This window comes from Falco peregrinus, chromosome 3 (assembly GCF_023634155.1).
Source record: "Falco peregrinus isolate bFalPer1 chromosome 3, bFalPer1.pri, whole genome shotgun sequence".
NCBI classification, from domain to species: Eukaryota; Metazoa; Chordata; class Aves; order Falconiformes; family Falconidae; genus Falco; species Falco peregrinus.
Window position 1 is genome coordinate 104,336,538 of NC_073723.1, and position 21,062 is coordinate 104,357,599.

The window sequence follows — 21,062 nt, forward strand, 5'->3', positions numbered from 1 at the left end:
TACTTTCTTCTTGATGCTATTTAGAAAGAAGGCTTGCACTGTTCCAAAACTTTATTAGAAATAAAGAACATAGTGTAGTTTCTGAACTTGCTATTTTTTTTCCACAGTGTGCTAGATAGGGCATTGAAGTCAGTGAAAGATAAATGCTTTGTAGTTTTCCTTCCTGTTCCCCCCAGCTCAAGTTAATTCATCAGTTTTCAGACATTCTCTGATTGAGTATGAGGTTACTACACTTCACATGAGTTCAAAGAAAAAAGGTCTGTTACATTTATCATGGAGTTAAGGGGAACAGCAATTCATTACTACATAATACATTGATCTTATTTGCAAACTTCTGTTCCCTAGCATTTCAGTAAACAGAAGTACATCTTGTTTTCATGTCTTGTGCTGAAGAAAATAATTAAGTGAAAAGCTAAAGCTTTTTGTTTTGAGACAAAACTATTATTTTTGAGCACTCAATAAAGCATCTTCGTTCTTCAGCCTTTCCTAAGTAATGAATGCATCACAGTTGACCTTACTAAAAAACAGTTTTCAAGACAAGTTGACTTAGTGTTTGAAAGCTTAAGGATGTAAAACAGCAGGGGAAAGTATGAAGCTCATTCTGTTTATTGTGATTTAGAAGTAAAGATTAAAACCAGTCCAAAATAAACCTGCCACCGTAGGTGGAAACTCTGCTTGTGTGTTGGGTACTGAAGCTCTTTACAGCAGGAAAGACATACCCAAAAGTAAGGATGAATGGTCTGTAGCTGTAGTTTCCTTACTGCCTGGTGTGGCATTTGTTCTCCGTCATGTGATGGAGGATTCCGATGAGCTGAAAGTCAGTAGAATGTTGGCTATATGCTCTCACCTGATTAAGTAAGGTAGGACTACAGGCAACAGTAGTGTTTGTGCTGTAGTGCCTAAAACACAGTACCTGGGGCTGAAAGAAGGCTGGTAAATTGCCCCATACTTCGGGAGCTGCTTATCAGTTAAGAATATGATGGAAGTACAGATAAATCATTAGGCAGATTCATTTCCTGAGAAACTAAACATTCATAACTGAAATGGAAATAGTAAAATATATCCTGTATATCATGTGTTTACTTAGATGCTAGTGAACATGGCAGAAAGTGGAGAATCCATAGATTCAAGGAAAATTCAGCTGAAACTTGGCTTCTGTCTTGACAGGTGTTCTCCCCCCCTCCCCATCAGGACTAGCAGTATATTTGGGTACAGGATTTTAGAAGATTAATGGAAAAAAAATTTTAGCAGAAAATTAAGAAGTTTGGTTGTTCACAGCACTTCATGTTTTAGAACAAAAGGAGGACTGTCCAACCTGCATTTTTTATCTTACAGTTGATATAAGGCAGTGTCAGTTCAGCTAGGTCTTTCTGTCAAGCTCATGCTTTTCTGCTCCAGCATTTTTTTACCAGAACCTATCCTGGCATTTACATATATGTGATCCTTTTAGAATTAAGTCTACATATATAATTTTTTTTCAGTTACAAGCTTTCTCTCACAGTTTATCTGTATGTAAATAACTTAACTCTCTTTACTGGACGTGAGCCAGCAATGTGCACTTGCAGCCCAGAAAGCCACCCATGTCCTGGTGGCATCACCAGCAGTGTGGCTGGCAGGTGGAGGGAGGGGGCTGTGCCCCTCTGCCCGGGTGAAACCCCCTGCAGTGCGGGGGGCCCCAGCACAGGACAGACATGGACCTGTCATAGCGGGTCCAGAGGAGGCACAGAAATGCTCCGAGGGCTGCAGCAGCTCTGCCGTGAGGGAAGGCTGGGAGAGCTGGGGTGGCTCAGCCTGGGGAAGAGAAGGCTCCGGCGACACTCACTGCAGCCTTCCAGCACGTAACGGGGGCTCACAGGAGGGATGGGACAGACTTTAGCAGGGGCTGTAGCGATAGGACAAGGGGGAATGGCTTTAAACTAGAAGACGGCAGATTCGGACTGGATGTGAGGAGGAAATCCTTGATGATGAGGGTGGTGGGGCACTGGCACAGGTTGCCCAGAGAGGCTGTGGGTGCTCCATCCCTGGGAACATCCAAGGCCAGCCTGGCCGGGGCTCTGAGCATCCTGATCCAGCTGAAGGTGTTCCTGCCCATGGCAGGGGGGCTGGGCTAGATGGCCTTGGAAGGTCCCTTCCTACACAAACCATTCTGTGATTCTATGATTCTACTGAAGTTTAGCTCATATATGTGGTAACAGAAGTAAAAAAAGAGGCAAAAGTGCACAGGTGTAACATTGGATGCATACTGAATTCTTATTGTTCCCCAAAAATGGGTTTTTGCACAGATGTTTTTAGGAATATATGCAAACTTTATCCTATGTCAGAAGGGATCTGACTATATAAAGGACATTTTCCTGTATAAATCAAAGAATCCAGTGTTGATATGACTTTGTACTGTGTATCACGTTTAGTCTGCGTATGACATTCTGGGATTTTTGTTTCAGTTAGGAAGAGAATTGTGTCTGATTTCTACCTTCCTTTTTTAAGGAAACAAGTAGTAATCTTCAGTAACTGAAAGGTTTTGAGTTGTGAGCTACTTCAGCACTACTTTAGCTGTTTGGTGTTTTCCCCTCCTTTTTCTTTATTCACTGTGGAAAATCAGTTTAAACTGATCTCCATGTGAATTTCCTTCTGCATGCTGACCTTTCTCATTTTCCCTGTGTGTGCACTACAGAACACAAATGCATAACTGAATAAACAGCTGTCTTATCATCACTTTCCTACCCCATTTCGAAACATCAAACCTAGTTTCCATGCACTACGTCTTGCAGTATAAGGATACTACTTAAACTACTGTTCTTCCTGCTCTTATCGTAGTGTACTTCACCTCTCAAACGAGATAATGAAAGTATGAGAGTTAACATATTACTTAATCAGAAGAGTTGTGAGGACAAAAATCAAAAGCCATGTTAAAACTCATTGAATTATAGCAGTATCTCAACCATTTGCAAGAAAAAAATCAGAGTGGTATAAAATAAGCTGCACTTTGCTTTTTTTAAATATGTGGGAAAATAAACTGTACCTGGGTTTCTGAGCAAAATTCCTTCCTTTATAGGCAGGAATGAGTGCAGTCAGTAAGGAAGCATGTAACATCTTCAGCTTTCTGTTGCCTAAGCCAGAAACTCCCAGGTTTGATTGGTGAAAACAGTGCTTTCTTAACCTTCCATGGAACAAATACAGAGTGCCAGTATTGCAGCACGATATTCCTTATCTGTTTCTTTCCTACATATCACCTTGCTCAGTTCCTTACCATCTTCCTTGTGACTAGCACTGCTGATCTTAAAAGAGCCATTCTGTCATTAAGTAAAACTCTGCAAAGGGAATTGTATATGGAGAAATAGGTGAGTGAGAAGTGATTTCTCCAGCATTCTGATAGAAGGAAGTTTCCACTTGCTTCTCCATTTCCTGACAAAGCTTTAGAACAGGGGTCCTCAAACTATGGCCCACAGGCCGGATATGGCCCCCCCAAGGGTCCTCAATCTGGCCCCTGGTATTTACAGAACACCCCCGCCCCCCGCCGGTTTAGCCGCAGATGACTGCCTGCCACTTCATCCACGCACTGGCTCCCTGTTTGAAAGGTTTGAGGACCCCTGCTTTAGAATTTCAAGTCTTTGGAATTCCAAATCCTTCACTCAGGAGCTTCCACAGACCTATAAAAACCTTAGGAAAAGACTCTATCCTTTATCAGTTGTCATTCTGGGCACTTTATGAGAATAGGGAGCATTTCTCTTGAAAGTGTTTCTAACTTGTTAATCAAAAATGTCATCTAGAAAATCTGAAATTACCAAATTTCTGGCACATGTAAACAACATACTTGAGTTTCTGAAATTACATACAAGAGTTGTAATGCGTCCTGAAACTCTTACCAAGCTGCTGGAGCCTTTCTTCCAACATAAGTCTAGTAAAATTTTGAAGCCTTGCAGGGTGTACAGTAGTATTCACTTTCAGTGGAAACTAGCCAGGTATGTTTTCTTAACTTATCTCACATTAAATATGTTTTCCGTTTTAAGCAAGAGCTACTTGACATCTATGATAATTTTTTTTAATTGTTTGTGGTCATCACTGCTAGATTTGAAAACCCTAATGCTTATTTAATTTACTTCCACTGTAATTCCATGCTATTGCAGTTATACTACTTAAAATCTTGCCAGGGTATCTTGTAGGGGGTAGGAAGCAAGGCAGTCTATCAAGGCATGGAAAGAAGTTCTTTTTAACGCTTTGACTTGGATTAGCCTTCATAGCTATTGCCCCTAGCCTTAGGCTTTAATTATATCCCTCATTAACAGGCAGCAATCCTTACTGTGCCCTGCAAGAAGTAGTGCTGTAGAAGTCCCTACAGTATAAGGAAATTTTCAGAGTTTCAGTGTACTATTGGGATTCATTAAATTATTCCTTCTTCAGCTTTTTTTTTTTCTTCTTTCTACAATGGGCCTGAACCAAGGAGGAGTGGTTCTGGTCTGTGTTAAGGCTTTGGTAATTATTTGCACAATTTATTGTGACACTAGAACAACTGTTTCCATTTAGCATTAGTAGTTAGTTTCTTTGCAGTTCTTTATCTGTATGAGCAAAAGCCAAAGCATTCTCAAAGGGAGACCTTTGTTTTAATTCATTTATCATATTAAAATGAAGGTCAAAAGGAAAAGATATTCTAAAATTCATAGCGTGAAATGAGATAACTTAGCATATGTTGGCATTTATTTACCTCAGTTCTCCCCATGTTACTGGGAAATAGTTTAATATTTTAAAAATAAAAAATTGCTTTCAATATCTGTCCATAAATTTCAGTGAATTTTTGAAGGTAACTTTAAAGCTAGAGCAGGTGCAAGGTATACTGATAATAGAAAGTAAATTCTACCTTGTTTTCATGCCCCAAAATGCTCTTTAAGTTTATACTGTAAAATCAGATTTTTAGACCTCAGGCAATTGTTTTAGTCAATACTACCTTAATAATCAGAAAATTGCCACTAATCCTGCTTACAGTTGTTGCTGACCCTTTACCATGTAATTGGAAGATGTTATGACAGAAACATGCTGGTTTTATTCTTTCTTATACAGAGTCATTCTATGTAACGTCCTTCAGCTGTGCTTCTTTATGGAATATCATAAATGTACTAACAGCATCCTAACCATGGAAACCTCATAGTAACCCATAACTGAGTTCAGTCTGTGAGGAATATTAACTTGAGCAAGAAGATTCTTTCAAACTTAATTCTAATACCTTTGCATAGGAAATGAAGCAGTTTTAGGATACTTTTGCTGTCCTGTTTTATATCCTCTACTATACTTCAAGGTGTTTCTAATGTGTACTTTGCTCTCATTTTGAAATATTATTTTTGACTGTTCCCATTTTTCTTTCAATGCCATTCAGTTGCATAAGGGCCAAATGCTACCACACTTGCAGTGCAGTGGGACTGCTCCTTCAAAAAAGGGCTATTTGGCATAATTACGATAACTTCACTGTTTAAACTTCATTATGTTCTAAGTGCTTATAGTGGTAATAGTTGCTTTCTCACACACTTCTTTGAATTTGACTTGGGGCTATCTTGGTATGTTATGACCTATCAACTGGGAACCTTGACCTGTATGTTGGTTGCATATTTAACTGCTAAAACATGTTGTTAATTGTTCACCTACAAAGAACAGTGACCTAACATTTCCTGTTTAATGAGCTCATTACAATGCTGTACACTTTGTAAATGGTGATCATTACATATGTGACAAAGCAAGCTTTCTTGAGCTGGATAAAACCAAACTCAAACCAGTTCATCTAAACAAATTAAATATGAAGGGCTTTGTGCCTTGCTTAGGAAAAATAGGTCCAAGATTAAGTATGAATAGTATTAATTGTCATGTTCTTGTAGTGTATGTTAAGACAGTATCCAAGGTCCTATACCAAAAATGGCTTTTACTGCTTGTTACACAATACACGTATATTATATCTCTTTCTTCAGATACAAAATACCTCTGAGATAAAATATATCAGAGTTTTTTTCAACAGATCTTTCAATTTGTGTTAGATTTGGTAAAAAACATAAGGTACTGATTAATAAAACCATTTAAGATTTGTCTAAGTAATACTGTGTAGAAGTTAGTAAAAGCTTTTCCTTCAAGGGTTTTTTACCACTTGTATACAAACAATTCATAATGGCAAAATCAATTCATAAGACCTGCAGAACACCGTTGTTGCAAGGTGCACAAAACAGAATCTAAAGGACTATAAAATATGCTATCAGTCTCCTGACCAGGAAAAAAAACAACTAAGTGCACTTGTTGATAAAGATTAGAAAGGCAAATACAAGTAATAATGATCGACTTCAGCCATATCAAGTCTGTTCAAACACTTCCTGGACAGGCTGGAAAAGCAGTTCCTCGACGCTTTGAATCTTTACTTCAACCAAACCACTCTTAGAACACAGTGGAAGATTTATATTTCCCCCCACCCGCTTGATTTAGGCCCAAATTTATCTGCTAATAAGACAGGGGGTAGAACAGTTACCAGGTAAGGAAAGAACAAGATAAAAGTATGAAACTATAAGAAGGTTGTTTGTGGAAGTCCATAGAGTTTAGGGTTTGGACTAGTCTTATACAGGATTTTAGTTTTTTTATATTTTTAAATTGCCACCGCACAAAGAGGCAAGATTACATGTTCCCTAGACATTATTAGTATTTGTGTAGATATGCCTATTGTACTACAAAAAAACTCAACAAAAAACCAAAACACCCCCCCCCCCCCCCCCCCCAAAAAAAAAAAAACCCAAACCAAAACCCCCAAAAAATAAAAACCAACAAAAAAAACCCCACCTTGAGGACTAGGGGAAGGGATGACATACAGTAATAGCATGGGCAGTTTCACTCAGGGGCCAATGATAAGACTTTCCACATGAGGCTATGAATGAGAAGAGAGGTATACATCTGTATGAAGTGAATACAGGAGGACTGTGAGTCACTAGTGTGACAATGAATCAGGATGTAGCTGAACTATAGATTGTGATAAGAAATTATTAATGCTGTTGGACCTGCTTCTGCTGTGACTCATGCAGAATGCAGTCTGTATTTCTGATCACTCTGAGCCCACAAAGGTGAACACAGATTGAAATAGGCAGAACTGAAGACTGAAAATAAGTAGTTTAGTTTAACAAACCAAAGACAAGCAATAAAGAGAGAGTTAACGTTTCTCTCTGTGCCTATGTAATAGGAAGTGAGGGATTTAACGTTAGGGGAAAATAACTATTTAAGAAAATTGATATCACAAAGCAAAATGGATATAAAATAGTTGTGAACAAGCTCAGGCTAGAAATAAGAACGAAGGCTTTAGCTGTCTCTATGTGATGAGGGCTGCTGGTGTGCCTTCACATAGGCTTAGCTGGAGCTAAAATCCTCTGAAATGAGGATTATTAAATGTGGTGGTGTGATAATGGAGGGCCTGGCAGCAGGCAACACTACCAAATGGCTCTTGTAGTTCTTACAGTTATAACTAAAATTCCTAGAACTTCTGTGCAGGCTACATAAGCAACAGTAATTACTTGGAAGGTATGGCTATGCAGGCAAGAAATTCTGTGTTTGGTAATGTGGCAAGGGTAGAAAACCTATGTAGTCAAGTCATGAAGGAAATCTTAAAGAGATCCAGTACAACAGAGGTCAATGCACAGGGGTGCAAAACTGGCATGTCATGTGAAAATAGTAAGAGTTACACGGGTAGAGCAGAAAATGAAAGCCACGTGAGTATAAAGAAATACCAAGTACAGCAACTGCAGAAAGTTCATTAGAGAACTGGTAGGTGGGCAGGACTATTGAGAAGTAAAGGGAGCCATAACAGAAGATAAGAGAAATTTAGATATGGGGAACTTCACTACACAGGAAATTGTATCATAAACCTTCTCAGAGTAGAAGAGTGGAGTAAGTAGAAAGCAGAAGAGCATGCTCTTGAACAAATACATGAAACTTAGCAGTTAAAACCAAATATGTAGGACAAGTAGCAAAACCTCTGGAGAAATTTGAGATTAAAGCTGTAGCGGTATAAAGAAAGTTGTCCATCAAACAGAAAACAAGGTGACTGAAGAAGAGAGTTATCCTTCCTTTAAAAAAAACACCAGAAACCCCCCCAAAAACAAAAGGAGAAATGAAAAAAGAGAAACACTAATGGTCATTATTGTGAAGTGATTTTTCTAAACAATTGCAACAGTGAAGTTTCCTAAGGAGTCAGTACTGTCTGCTGTTTCAGAAACCCTTACGGCTGGTCAGGACTAGGTGATGTGCTGAATGAAACTGGCATGCCTTGCGCTCAGTATCATGAGAGAACCACAGAGAACAATACTACAGGCAGTCAGCAAAGATCAGGGATTACATGAGATTGTTAGTAAACCAAGAGTTAGAAGTGATTTGCTCAGCTTCTTTTTAGATGTTGGGGAGGTCAGGGTATCTGGATCTCCTACATACAGAGGTCAATGAGGAAAAATTGTCAAACACTAAGAATCTAAAATAACTTTTTAAAGGAGTTTGCAGACAAAAAACAGGGGGGAAAAGGGTAGAAAATGCACAGTTCTCTCCATCCCAGCATCTACACACAGTTCATACACCATGAATGCTGCAGTCTCTGCCCAGGGGCTTGCATAGGCTATGTCATGCATTCCTACAGCACTGCTGCTGCTTGTTTTGTATGGCAGGTGCAACTGGTCAGTCTGAGCTGTGCTTCCCTGGCTGCAGCTAAAGCTTGGCGATAGGGAGCAAGACAGTGGCCAGGGATGTATGCCTTTTCAGGATGGTGGAAACGGAATGATCCCTTCTTGAAAATGTATGTTCCATATTATATTTTAGATAGTGTGGCCATTCCCTAGTCAGGTAGACCAACATAATAGGAATGAACTGGGACTTCCCAGAGGCTTTTGGACTGTATTACTGCCCAGCTACAATTGATCAAATTAGTTCACAAACTGGTATTTGATTATACTTTGAACTATTACGCAGGCAAGGTAAAGCAGATTTTTCCATGTGTGCTAACGGAATATACTTTGTATTTAGGATTATTTTTTTTATAAATGATAATGTATATCTGCAAAAGACGCTAGTGAAAAAACCTGCAGAAAGGGTAGAACTAAACAGTTTTTGAATAGAATCCCCACTTGGTAATACTAAGGAGAACATTAACAGGTAGATAAGAAACAAAAATTTCATGCTTGCTGGTCAAACTGGAAGATGTTTAGAAGAAAGATTTCCCTTTGGGCTGAATATTCTTTTGTGGAATTGATGTATGACTTCTCTTGAGTAGCTTCTGTGCTGTGCCATTACAGGAACTGATTATATACTGCCTTGGAGATACTATTGTTTGCATCTCTGTAAAGGTAAAGAATCACAAAGAAACTTGCACCGTTTTGCTCTTAACTTTGGTCAGTGGCAAGGGTTCTCACCAATTACACAGAATGAAGTCTTGGATCTCAGGTTAGAAACATTAATGGCTTGATATACTCTGATAACTTCACCTTTATAAGTGAAGACAAAGTCAGAACTGAAAAATAGACTAATAGCATATTCTCAGTGCAGATTTGACTGACTAGCAAAAAATGCATGTGGTAGACCCCACACCTGTCACTTGCAGTGGTAGGAGGAGCTGAGAAATGTTTGCAAATTTGTATCTGTTGTAACTAACAGATGCTCTTGGAGATAATTTGGAACCAAATACAGGAAAACCCTACTTCAGAAAACCTTTTTTGTGTGTGTCTACAAATACGAAGTAAATTGAGCATGAATTGTATGTTATCTCTTTTTTTAATTGTTCTTTGATTTATTATTCTTGCTATTTAATCAGTCCTTTCTGTCTTCGTTTCCTTTAGTGAATGAGAAAAAGATTATTTTGTTGAATCACTTCTTGCAAAGCAATTTCAGATGGCCTTAGAAAGCAACAGATAGTTCACTGAATATTGTAAATTCCACTGAAGGATTTAATCTAAGTTACCACATTTTTAAAAGGTGATAATAAATAACTTTTTAAAGTATATTTTTCTTTGAGTCAAAAGAAATGTGTTTCAGTCATCAAGTCATAGACTTCTAATTTGTTTTGTCTTTCTCATCAGATACATTAAGTGTCGCAGTCTGTTCTTGGATCTCAAAGGAAGCGTCAGAAAAAAATTTCATAGGAAATTTATAGTACATAACTGTTTCTTCATAGAAAGCTTCTAACTCAGTGATGCTCAGCTTAACTTAAACACGGCTTACCACTAGCCAATTCAACCCAGGTTTATTTCAAGCCAGATTTATCATGTAGTGGATGGAAGGCATATGTTTAACTTTTTCACTAATACTGTGCCTAGACTTATGTAGATGAATTCTAAATGATGTTAAAATTTACAGACTACAAGATTGCCCTATGCACTTTGAGTTATTTTATACCACGGACTGGCTAAAATTTCTCTTTCTTTGCTCTTTCCCTCTCCTCATTAAAATATGTTAATGTACTTTTCATTATTAACAGCAGTGAAAATAGACTTAATTTCATCTCTGGGTCCCTCACAGAGTCGTCTATATGAGCAGCACTGTGTGCTATCCTTCCTGATGCTTGTAATTTTTTCCCCAACAGAAACAAACTAAACTCCTTGTCCATTATTGGTGGATTGTATTTTATTCCTCAATCAGGTGAAACACCTAGTCATGCTAGACATTTAGATGTAATTAAAGCTTTCAATTCTTCTGCTTTGTCATGGGGACAGAATTAATTTTGTGAGACTAATTCTGTATCTCTCCTAAGCAAGTAAAGGCGAACTTTATGAAATTAATGTACTATCATTATATCAGTTTCTAACACACTCAATAAACTACAGACCTAACCTCAGGATAATGAATCATTAAAAAAACATTGAAGAGTGAATTTGAAATTAATCTATCGCTATAAATTCTTATAAATGTAATAACTACTCATAATGCATAATCTTGCTTGAATATATCTTCTGTGCATAACCAGAAAAAAAATAATTGATCACTGCAAGTGCAAATATGAACTTAAAACATCAATCTAAGTTCCAATTACATCTTAGTCTAAAGATATTTAATTGAATTTAATCAGTTGTGTTATTTTCCTTTTACGTATTTCTATGTTTATAGACACTAGGATTCTGCTAATCATATTACGTACTATCTGCCTGGAGAGTTAGCTAGGCAGTTACCTTAAAACAGATATGTTCTAGTGTTCAGATTTTGCTTGGGCCAAATGCAAAAAAAGGAAAAGACTTCTTTAGAGCCCTGTTCATGCAATAACTTTCCTGTCCACAGCCTGCATTCCTAAACTAACAGAGTGGAAGAATTTATTGCGGGTAGTATTAAAATCTGGTACAGATAATCGGTTGACTGGAGTTAAACGGGGGCACAGGCAGATATGATGTAGCTGATTCACTGGGAACATGCAACTTCTGGGAGGAGACAGGGCTATAACCAAAATCAGGCTGGCTTCCCAGCACTTGCTGGGAGAGATTGGTTTTGGTTGTAAAGGTGAGAATTGTACAGAATATGAAATTTTAGCTGGACTTCAGGTGTTTTTTCAAATGTCTGGTTCTGAAAAGCCTTCACGGGTTTATTTTAAATTTTTAACTTTAACTTCTTGTAGTCTTGGCTTATCTGCAAACACAAGAGTAGGAAAAACAGACTTGGGTTAGTAAGACTAGCTCAGCAACATTCATTTTCAGGGATAAGGAGATAATCCCTACTATGTGAGGTGATAAATTAGTTGATAATTCACTCACTGGAAATTCAAGGCATCAAGAATGACCAGTAGGAAAGACTTCTGAGAAGATAAATGTGACAATTTCTACACGTGGAATAGCAGCTAGTTTGTTTTTCTTTATTTGATGTTGTTTTGTTTTTTGTTTGTTTTTTGTTTTTTTTTTTTTTAATGCAAGCCCAAGAGATTTTATTATGAAGAGGGAACTGGGAAAACCCACAGTGTTTGTTTCTGTGAAGTGTTATTCAGCTGTTGATTACATGACACATGATACAGAAAAATGGCATGGTTTAGCCAGCTTCACTGAATGCAGTTCGCTTTCATGTGTGACTGCTGTTGTATTAATCCCACTTTAAAGCTGTCTTCTAACATGGCTTAGTTTTCAAATCTTGCCTACAAACACTTAGGGACATCTACATTCATGCTTATTGTTGGTATGGGCAGGCCATTGTCATCTTTCCTTTCATGTTTTCTATTCTGATGAGGCCATAGAGGTTTTACAACTAGTAGGAACCATCTCATTTTGGGGCTGCTGTGGTGGGTGATGCTTTAACATTGCCTGTGAAGATGCAGCCAATATGAAGACAGACAGTTCAGGAATGGGGCCCTTAAAACGGTCTAAAAGGTAACTAGTAAATGTTTGACTAGGACAAATACTTGACTGCGAGGAAAAAAACAATGGTCTTTTAGTAAAGTAACCTGGTCTAAGATCTCTATGTAGTGATGGGAAAAGTTCTTCTACTATACCTTAAAAGGCTGGAATTCTTAGTGATGGCTTCTTGCCCAAACTGGTTTTGAGCTAAGTTGTATTAACATTGTAAAACCTTCAACACAGTTCGAGGCTGATGTTCAAACTGGGAGAAACTTGGTAGCTTTTAGTGGAATTTTCTCCTGAAGTGAAACTCATCTTTTCAGCACAAAGCTGTATAAATAAAATCCTGTTTATTGGGTCAGTATCATGAAGTGCCAGGGTTCAGATCATCTGGGACACATCGATATTTAAGATAAACTGAAAGAAAAGCTCACAGAAATCCCAGGAAAGTAAATTGGCACATCTGTGCTTCCTTATTACCAAATGCCTTTGCCACCTCCTCTTTTTTCACATTTCATCTTTCCTTGTAGACTTGACTTCTCCCTGTTATATTCTGTCTGCTTTTTTTTTCTTTTTTATCTGATGCATAACAAGTGCACTATAAATATATGTTGTCATATATATTTGCAGTCTTACTGGTGTTTCTGTCATCTTAAACAGTCTGGTTTTTCTGTCTTGGCCTTGCCACCTTTCTGTCTCTTTAGATGTGCTCATAGCAGTCTATAAATTTCTCTCCCTCTAATTATCGACTAGTTTAACAGCCTTACCATACCGTACCCTTACATGGTTTTCTATAATAGATAGCATAGATGCTGTTCATCATTATTAATATATTTGACATACTACTGTAAGATACAGTATACTCTATACTTTATACAAAAGAAAGTAGCTTGTTGCAGAACCATTTCCCATGAATATGTCTATATATTAAGAAGGCACCACTAAAGCCCCCATTCTTCCAGAGAGTCTCTGAATTAACTGAAATCCTTGTTAAGATTTTGAGGAAAAGGCCCCAAAGGAATTTCCCATGGTATCAGCTCCATTCTGCTCCTGCTGCAAGCTACATTGTCATATATTATTCTTCATAAATTTAAAAAGAATTGTCTTGAAACTAGTTCTTTCAGCACTCTTCTCCTATCCTACAAGAAACCTGCTGGTACACAGATAATGTTTAAAGAAAAATGTTGGGAGGTTAGATGTGTATTTTTAGATACAGAAATAGACCATAAAGTCATACATTTCCAGCACTTCAACCATTTTTTTTCAGTCTTGCACTTACTGCTTTGCACAGAACACAGTCCTTCCCTAAACAGATCTTCTATGGAGAAGGTAATTCAAAAAAAGGAGATAAATGTTATGGAATATTGGTTTCATGTAAGTTGAAATATGCTGGATAAAATCTGAAAATCAACCTATTTTAGTTTATTCTATAAGTGGCTGGGTTCTGACACTGTCTGTATCCTATGCATTCCATGCATGCTTTTGGGTCTAATGACAGTGAAAGTAGGAAAATTGTGTAAAGCCAGAATTGCCAGCTAACAACAGTTGTTGCTCAAATTGTTCCTGCAGTACAATTGTGACAAACTGTTTTCCTCTTTCCTTGCAGTTTTCCACTTGTCCCACAAAGTCACTCGTGTGGTTCCAGAGAGTGCTCTACTGATTGTTCTTGGTCTCTTCCTTGGTGGCATTGTATGGGCTGCAGATCACATTGCCTCCTTTGCCCTTACACCAACTGTATTTTTTTTCTATCTGCTGCCCCCCATTGTTTTGGATGCTGGATATTTTATGCCAAATAGATTGTTCTTTGGAAATCTTGGTTCCATTCTTTTGTATGCTGTCATCGGAACAGTCTGGAATGCTGCCACAACTGGTTTATCTCTCTACGGTGTCTATCGGACAGGAATAATGGGTAAGTTTGATCTGTGAAGTTGCAGTTGTGAATGCTTCCCTATGGCATCTGTTAGGTGGGTGATCCTTTGCAGCTTAACACTCTTTTTAGCAGAAAAATCCAATTTTAATATGAGCAATTTGTAATATTTTTATCAAATTGGAGAATTATCTGAGAAATCCTCTCTAAAGCAAGCACAAAAGGGCCTTGAACCTGTGTCTGTCATACTTCCCTGCTATAAATGTGTGTGTGCACTCTCAAGATGAAGCTCAGGATTCATCCTGCTAATGGACATCTGGACAAAAATACATTCTGAAGGGCTTGTTTCTTTTCTACTGTGATAGAAACCTTTGAAGTTAATGTGAAATGGAACTGCCTTCTTTCATTCAGCTTTAATATTAAGTAAGCAATGGTTCCTCAGTGGGTATGTATGCAGGATACATCTCTGCTCTGTGTTCTGAGGCTGGAAATTGTAACTGAAAGGTTACAGAGGCAAGTAGCGCATGTAAGATGCACTGTCTTAATTATACTACAGTTCTAAGGGCATGGGGCTGCTAGATGAGGCACAGAACAGCAATTCTTAAATCTCAGCAGGTGTGGCACGCGCATGAGCTACGTACTGCCATCTGAAGAACAGTAATTCACGTTGTATGTGGATTGCATGTATTCTGAAACAGGCACCCTGTATCAAAACAGGATGCTTTTTTTAGTGTCTACTGAAGAATCTCGAGAGCCCTTCTAGGACAAAACTAGGTTACTGAGTTCTAGAGAGTAGTTACAAGGCACCTCTGAGGGCTGCTGAGAGCAGTGCAGGCAGTGTGTGCAGCTGCGCCTGTGTGCTCTGCCCACCTGCTGCTGAGAGCCCCGGCGCGGGTGGCCAGGGACCACAGGGAGCACAGTGCAGGGTGGGCCATGTGAAAGGCTAAACAGCTGCTCACCAGCTCTTCTCTAACCATAGCTGTGCAAAACTCACTCCCAAGTAATTTACCACAGGCCTCCTTTTCAGTCCAGATAAAAAGAGTGCCTCAAACGTCAGAAGTTGTAGATGTTGCAGAGAACATTTTTGTGAGAATTAAACTCTTAGCTTATTATTACAGAAGGTAACATTGTAGTTTTCCAGCCTCAAAAACTGCTGTCATTGTCCAGCTCAGGGAAGCAGCAGAACTGGGGGCTGGGTTCTTTGAAATGAACCGTAGGGTTGGGACATCTGTTCAATCCATTTTAAGGAAAACCTGTGTTGTCCTTGTTTGAAAGATCCCAGTCTGGAAGAACTAGGCCATAGACTTGTTCATGTGAGACTCATCTTACGTAACTGCAGATATTTGAAATATAGACATCTATGATAGATTGAGTTTACACGTTAGGAATTTGCCTTACTATAACTCACATTTTATAAGTAACAATTTTTCTTTAGAAGGCACAGAGGTGACAGCTCAGATGCAGATAGTATTGACTTTAATAGGTAGGTAAGGTGTTTTATGTGCTTTCAGCCTGCAGGCACAATATATTGCATCTACAGTTTCACATTATAGTTAAAAACAGGTTTTCAGGAACAAGAAAGATGACAAAGGGATATTGCTATTGCAACAGATTGGGCAAGGATTTCTCTCTTTAAATATCCAAGCTGCTTGGCACAATTTAAAAACTATGACCAAAAATATTTTATTAGCATCCTGTTCTGATGATGTTAATGAATAACAATTACTTTTAAAAATACTTTGGTAATAATCATTAAAAAAAAGCATTGACCTCTCTATGACATATGAAACGGAAAAGTCCAGTGTTTTCTCAAAATTTATTTTCAGTGAAAAATACATTGATCTCTTGCTCTCCTCCCAATCTGTAAACAATTCTTGACTAACTGTAAGACTTGGATTTAATGGCTACATGTTCTGCTTTATCATTATGCAAATCTTTCAGTGACAGTATATACTAGAACCCTGAGCTTAACAGTTAAACAGGAGAATCAGTCTCTACCGCAGCTCACAGCTAAAGCTCTACAAGCTAAGAATAGGGATGTTAACAAAGGCAAAGAATAAATTGACATGCCTGGTGAACTTAGTGCTCATTCTAAACATTTAACTGGTATTCTGTGGGGAACTATCTTTACCACCAAGACCTATTATAACCTACTAGAGTTCTAATTTCAGCTGTGGAAAGGGCCAGAGAAGCCTGTCCCTGATTCAAACTGTGTCATTCTCCAGCAAAACTAAGGAAGACTTTGAAATATCCACGACACATACTTACTAATCCATTAAATACATTGGGTTGACCTCCAAGATGTCAGCAAGATCTGACATCACGCTTTGCAAAAAGCTTTGCTGCTGTTACTTGCTTGCTGAAGATAAGAGAATGCCAAGTTGCTCAATTTCTAGAAGAGTTCACAGCAGCCTCTAGTTGTAGTTCTATGGCATGTTTTTGTTTCTACCCCACTTTTTCTACAAATGAAGTGATTAATGCAAAAAGTAATATGGTTAAAATATAGGAGTGTATATCCACTAGAGACTAAGATGAACTAAAACCAAATTACTTCCAGCTTTACCACTGAATGACCCTGTGGTACTGTCCATCAATATAAGAGTGCATAACCCAAACTGGATTACATAATTTACTACATAAATAAACATAAAAGCAGCTCTCTGTTTGCATTCAGTATCCTTACAGATACTATAATTTGAAGAAGAAAAAGAGAGATGGTGATAATAAAAAGGAGATCCATCTTGAGAAGTGAAATTAAAAGATCAGCACCTTAACTATTACCTAACAGCCATACCAGTCTGCTTTCACAGAATAGAAGGAAGGATCTAACCCTATATCTTCCTGGCTGATAGCACTAACTGTTCACCATCTGCTGGAGAAGTAACGCATGCAGCATTTCTCTGTGGGATAATTGTGGTTGTGACTAATATTTAGAAGGGTTTTTCCTGTACCATCTAGGTCATAATGACAACATGCTGAGTATGTGTAGACATCTTAAACTGGGCCCAGCGAACTTACCTTGCTCAGGTGTCATTCCTAGTCATTCCAAACTCTGATGAGCTGAAGGAAGCAATGGTCATGTATCACTTAGACTAATGATGCAAGTTATTTCCAAACAGAAGTCTGATTTAGAAGCCCCATGCCTCTTGCCACTGCTTTGTAGGAATTACAGATGTCTTAACCTTTCCATAAATATTTGCTCACTAGCTTTGCAAGTCTTCAAAGAATGTACCAATGATTATAATTGGTAACATATAAAAAAGATAAGCAATCTCAGTGAGCCAATTTATTTTAAAAGCTTACGTTCTATTGTACCCTGATATCTGGTAATTATTGTCATTGGGCTTGTTCCTTCCTTAAGCTTGGGAGGACGGCAACATTTGATGGAACCATTACTTAGATTCAGGTTCAAGGCTGTTCTCAGCATTTTTGGCACAGACTTCGGCTCACTGGTTCAACCCCTCTCTCACACTGAAAAGGAGAGATCCAGTCCTCATTCACAGCGCAGCATGTCCAAGAGTGAACAGGAGTATTTATCTTTTTGAAAGTATAAAGTAGTTATATCTCTGTGAACTATGAATTTCTGTTTTCAGGGCCTTACCAGGGTCCCTACAAACTGCATGGAAAACATGGTAGATGCTCTGATTGCCGCAGAGCAGCTAAGAGAATAGGTAGTTCTGCAGGTCACACACTCACCCTCGCCCCTGCCCCGTTATTGGCCATTATCCCATACAACAGGGTGTTGTCTGCTCCTGTCTCTGGCTGCCCATGTAAGTGTCCTGGTGGGTAAATACACCCATGCCATTTTGTATCAAAACTACTTGGAATCTAGTTTCTGTTCAATTACCTCCCAAGCGCTAAACATTCTGGATTTGAGAGGCTATCTGGTAACAAGTTCTTGCTAGCGGAGTGGCCATGCTTTTCTGGAAGTACGTTACAGGCAGTGCTGATCCTTTGGCTGCGCCTGCTGGCTGTCACTGTCTGGCTCATGCTTCCTAATCATTTGATGAGATGGATTTCTCCCTCACCTGTAGAAATCATGCCTGATACAACTGTCTATTAATTTTGGGCATGGACCTCTGCACTGTGTCCTAATGAATGAACTCTCAACATATTCCTTCTTTGTTCTTCCTTATACAATTTTGGGCTTCATCACCTCTTAATGAGCCTTGCTTCCTCCTCCACCTGTTAGTGAACACACAGGTAATTTTCCTGTTCTCTACCCTTTCAAAAATCTGTTCCACAGAAAAAATGACTAAGTACCACTCTTCATTGCATGAAGAGGGTAAATTTTGCAAGGATGTTGAGCAAAGTGGTCTTTGTGGCTCTCCCTTTTCCATTACTTTTAAAACAATAGCAATGTTTGTCTTGGTCTGTTCTCATAACTGAACAAAATAACCTTCATAACTAAAAGAAGATTTAAAAAATTAAATAAATACCGTGCTACTTTGTCACCAGAGTTTTGCAGTTCCAAGACTTTTGAAATAATTGCCAAAATTCCTAAGGGGCTACAACACAAGCGCATTGAGGCACATTTTAGTCCTTCATCTGTTTTTATAGTCTAATTGCAGACAATTTAACAGTGGCCTCATGACTCATAATTTGGGAACAAGTGGCCTAACTGCACTTACCGATGAATGTCTGCTTGAACAAGGAGGCCACAAGTGGTGTTCGACTGCAATGAGTGCAGTTGAGCTCCACTGCAGCAGTTCTTAGTAGAGTCAAATTTGGCCTGTGGCATGAAGTATTTTGGAACATTTGATTCAGGAGTACTGGTATGTGCCTCTCACTATTTTGTTAGTTCTCCTGAGACAATTTACTCAAACCACACACAAGTACGAAGCTAGTTTATGTCTGGAAATACTTGAGTGCCTTGCCATAAGACCAGGACTGTCCTGCTCCTGGAATCAGCTCTGATCTACGTGGGCCAATACAGGATCCAACAAACCTTGCTGGACACAAGGTGACACTACGCAGAATTTGTCAAGCAGTTTCTGTTCCAAGCTTTCCAGCTGATGCCTTAGGATCTCTTTCAAGGATTTTGCATTATCTGCAATATCACGGTCCGTTATATCTATAGTAATACAGATGATTACAGATGCTTATACTTGGTTTTGTTTTTGAAGGTCACCTGAAAACTGGACTGCTGGACTTCCTCCTGTTTGGCAGCTTGATTGCCGCTGTGGATCCTGTAGCTGTTCTGGCAGTGTTTGAAGAAGTCCATGTCAATGAAGTTCTGTTCATCATTGTTTTTGGAGAATCGCTTCTGAATGATGCTGTAACTGTGGTAAGTAGATTATATATTCCAACGTCATGCAAACTCTAGAGGGTTTCTTCTGAAGCATATTTTCCCCTTAAATCAAATGCTGTATCATCTGAATATATCTGCTTGCAGGCTAGTGTAGCATAGCTCATAGTGTTCTCTGTCTTGCTTACAAACACTGTATTGTAAAGATTACATTTCTGAGCATGAATACTATTTGGAGCCTGTAAATCACATAAAAATATACAGTTCTCAGTTGGATGATGTTTCATGTGTGTATGTTTTACATGTCTTTGCTGTTCAAATAGGGCTTTCGTGACTTACTGAAGTTAGTTCCAGGGATTTAAAGCCTTTCTTTGCAGTTGTTTGTAATGCATGTACTCTTTTCTGCATTTTTCTGTTGTGCCCATAATTTATATGCATACCTCAGATATATAGCCAGTGAGAGGAAGAATACTTGCCAAAGTGCATATGCCTGTTCCATCACTTCTATTTTCAATCAGATGTTTATCAAACAGATAGATAACAAAGAGCCAATTTGGGAAAAATTGTGGCACATTTTAGAAAGTTCCTGGTTTGGGTTTTTTTTTGGTAACATGTTGATTTCTGGGGTTTTGTCATTTAGGAAGAAAAGGAAAACTGAATAGACTTTGATAGACTTCAAACAATCCCAGATTTCTACTGATGTTTTTATGTTGATTGAAACGCCTTTTCCTTCTACACAAATTTTTTCTCAGAATAAAATAGTCAGTAGTTTTGTAGTACAGTGCTAGTGGGCAGGGGTCTAGGAAGGTCTATGGCAGAAAAACGCTGTGCAGACAAGTTGCTATACAGCTTCAATCAGCTTATTGGATCATCCCCTACTCCTGCTCCTGCATATCTCCAAAGGAGGGTAAGACATGTCCATCAGGCTCAGAGGCTTGATTTTTTGCAACCAAGGCAGCAAGACACTGCAGGGTCACAGGCAGCAGCCTAATGGTTCACGTGAGTTTGAAAATTCCATTTAGGGCCTCCAGAGAAACCTAATTGCTTTTAGATATCAGTCTCAATAGTACTTTTGGGGTACCAGAAACAGATACTAAAATAAACCCTTGATGAAGTCAAGTATCAACATTATTGACTTTCAGAGGGAAAGGTGTTTTTGTAACTGTGAAATTAGTACAAACATTTGCTCTACAAATAAAGTTTGATTGATTGTTGAAGAAAACCCAGACGAGAAGAGTAAGCATGATCAAGAGTCAGAAAGCACAGCCTGTGAGAAAGTTTGAAGCAACTGGGGTTCTTATCTTGAAAAAGGAGGGACTGGAGGACAGAAGAAATGGGATGATGTAGCATTCTTTAAATGTAAATATCTAAAAGACTACTGTTACAGAACAAAGTAACCTGCATGTCGTGACTGGGGTAAATATCATAAGAATTAACAAGCTTAGCTGCAACAAGGAAAGCTGAGAAAATGATAGTAAAGTTCTCCACTGAAGGAGTTAAGAATAGATTAGACAGATGTGTGTCAAGAATGATACTCATACAAACCTCCTTAGGCAGGGGTATGGATAAAATGAATTCTTTACTTTCAGCATTTTCACTGTTAGACGATTATTTTAAAAGCTTTAGTACAGCTATTACAGTTTAATATATTTCA

The 21,062-nt window shown here is 38.5% G+C and overlaps 1 protein-coding gene across 2 annotated transcripts in view; it reads left to right on the plus strand.

The window, feature by feature from the left end:
• SLC9A3 (solute carrier family 9 member A3) overlaps positions 1 to 21,062 on the plus strand; it is a 53,879-nt gene that overhangs the window by 11,888 nt on the left and 20,929 nt on the right. For both annotated transcript variants that reach the window (XM_027779159.2, XM_013294916.3), the window contains exons 2-3: positions 13,900 to 14,202; positions 19,287 to 19,447. In XM_027779159.2, the coding sequence (XP_027634960.1) occupies positions 13,900 to 14,202; positions 19,287 to 19,447 (464 nt within the window). The remainder of the gene's footprint in view (positions 1 to 13,899; positions 14,203 to 19,286; positions 19,448 to 21,062) is intronic.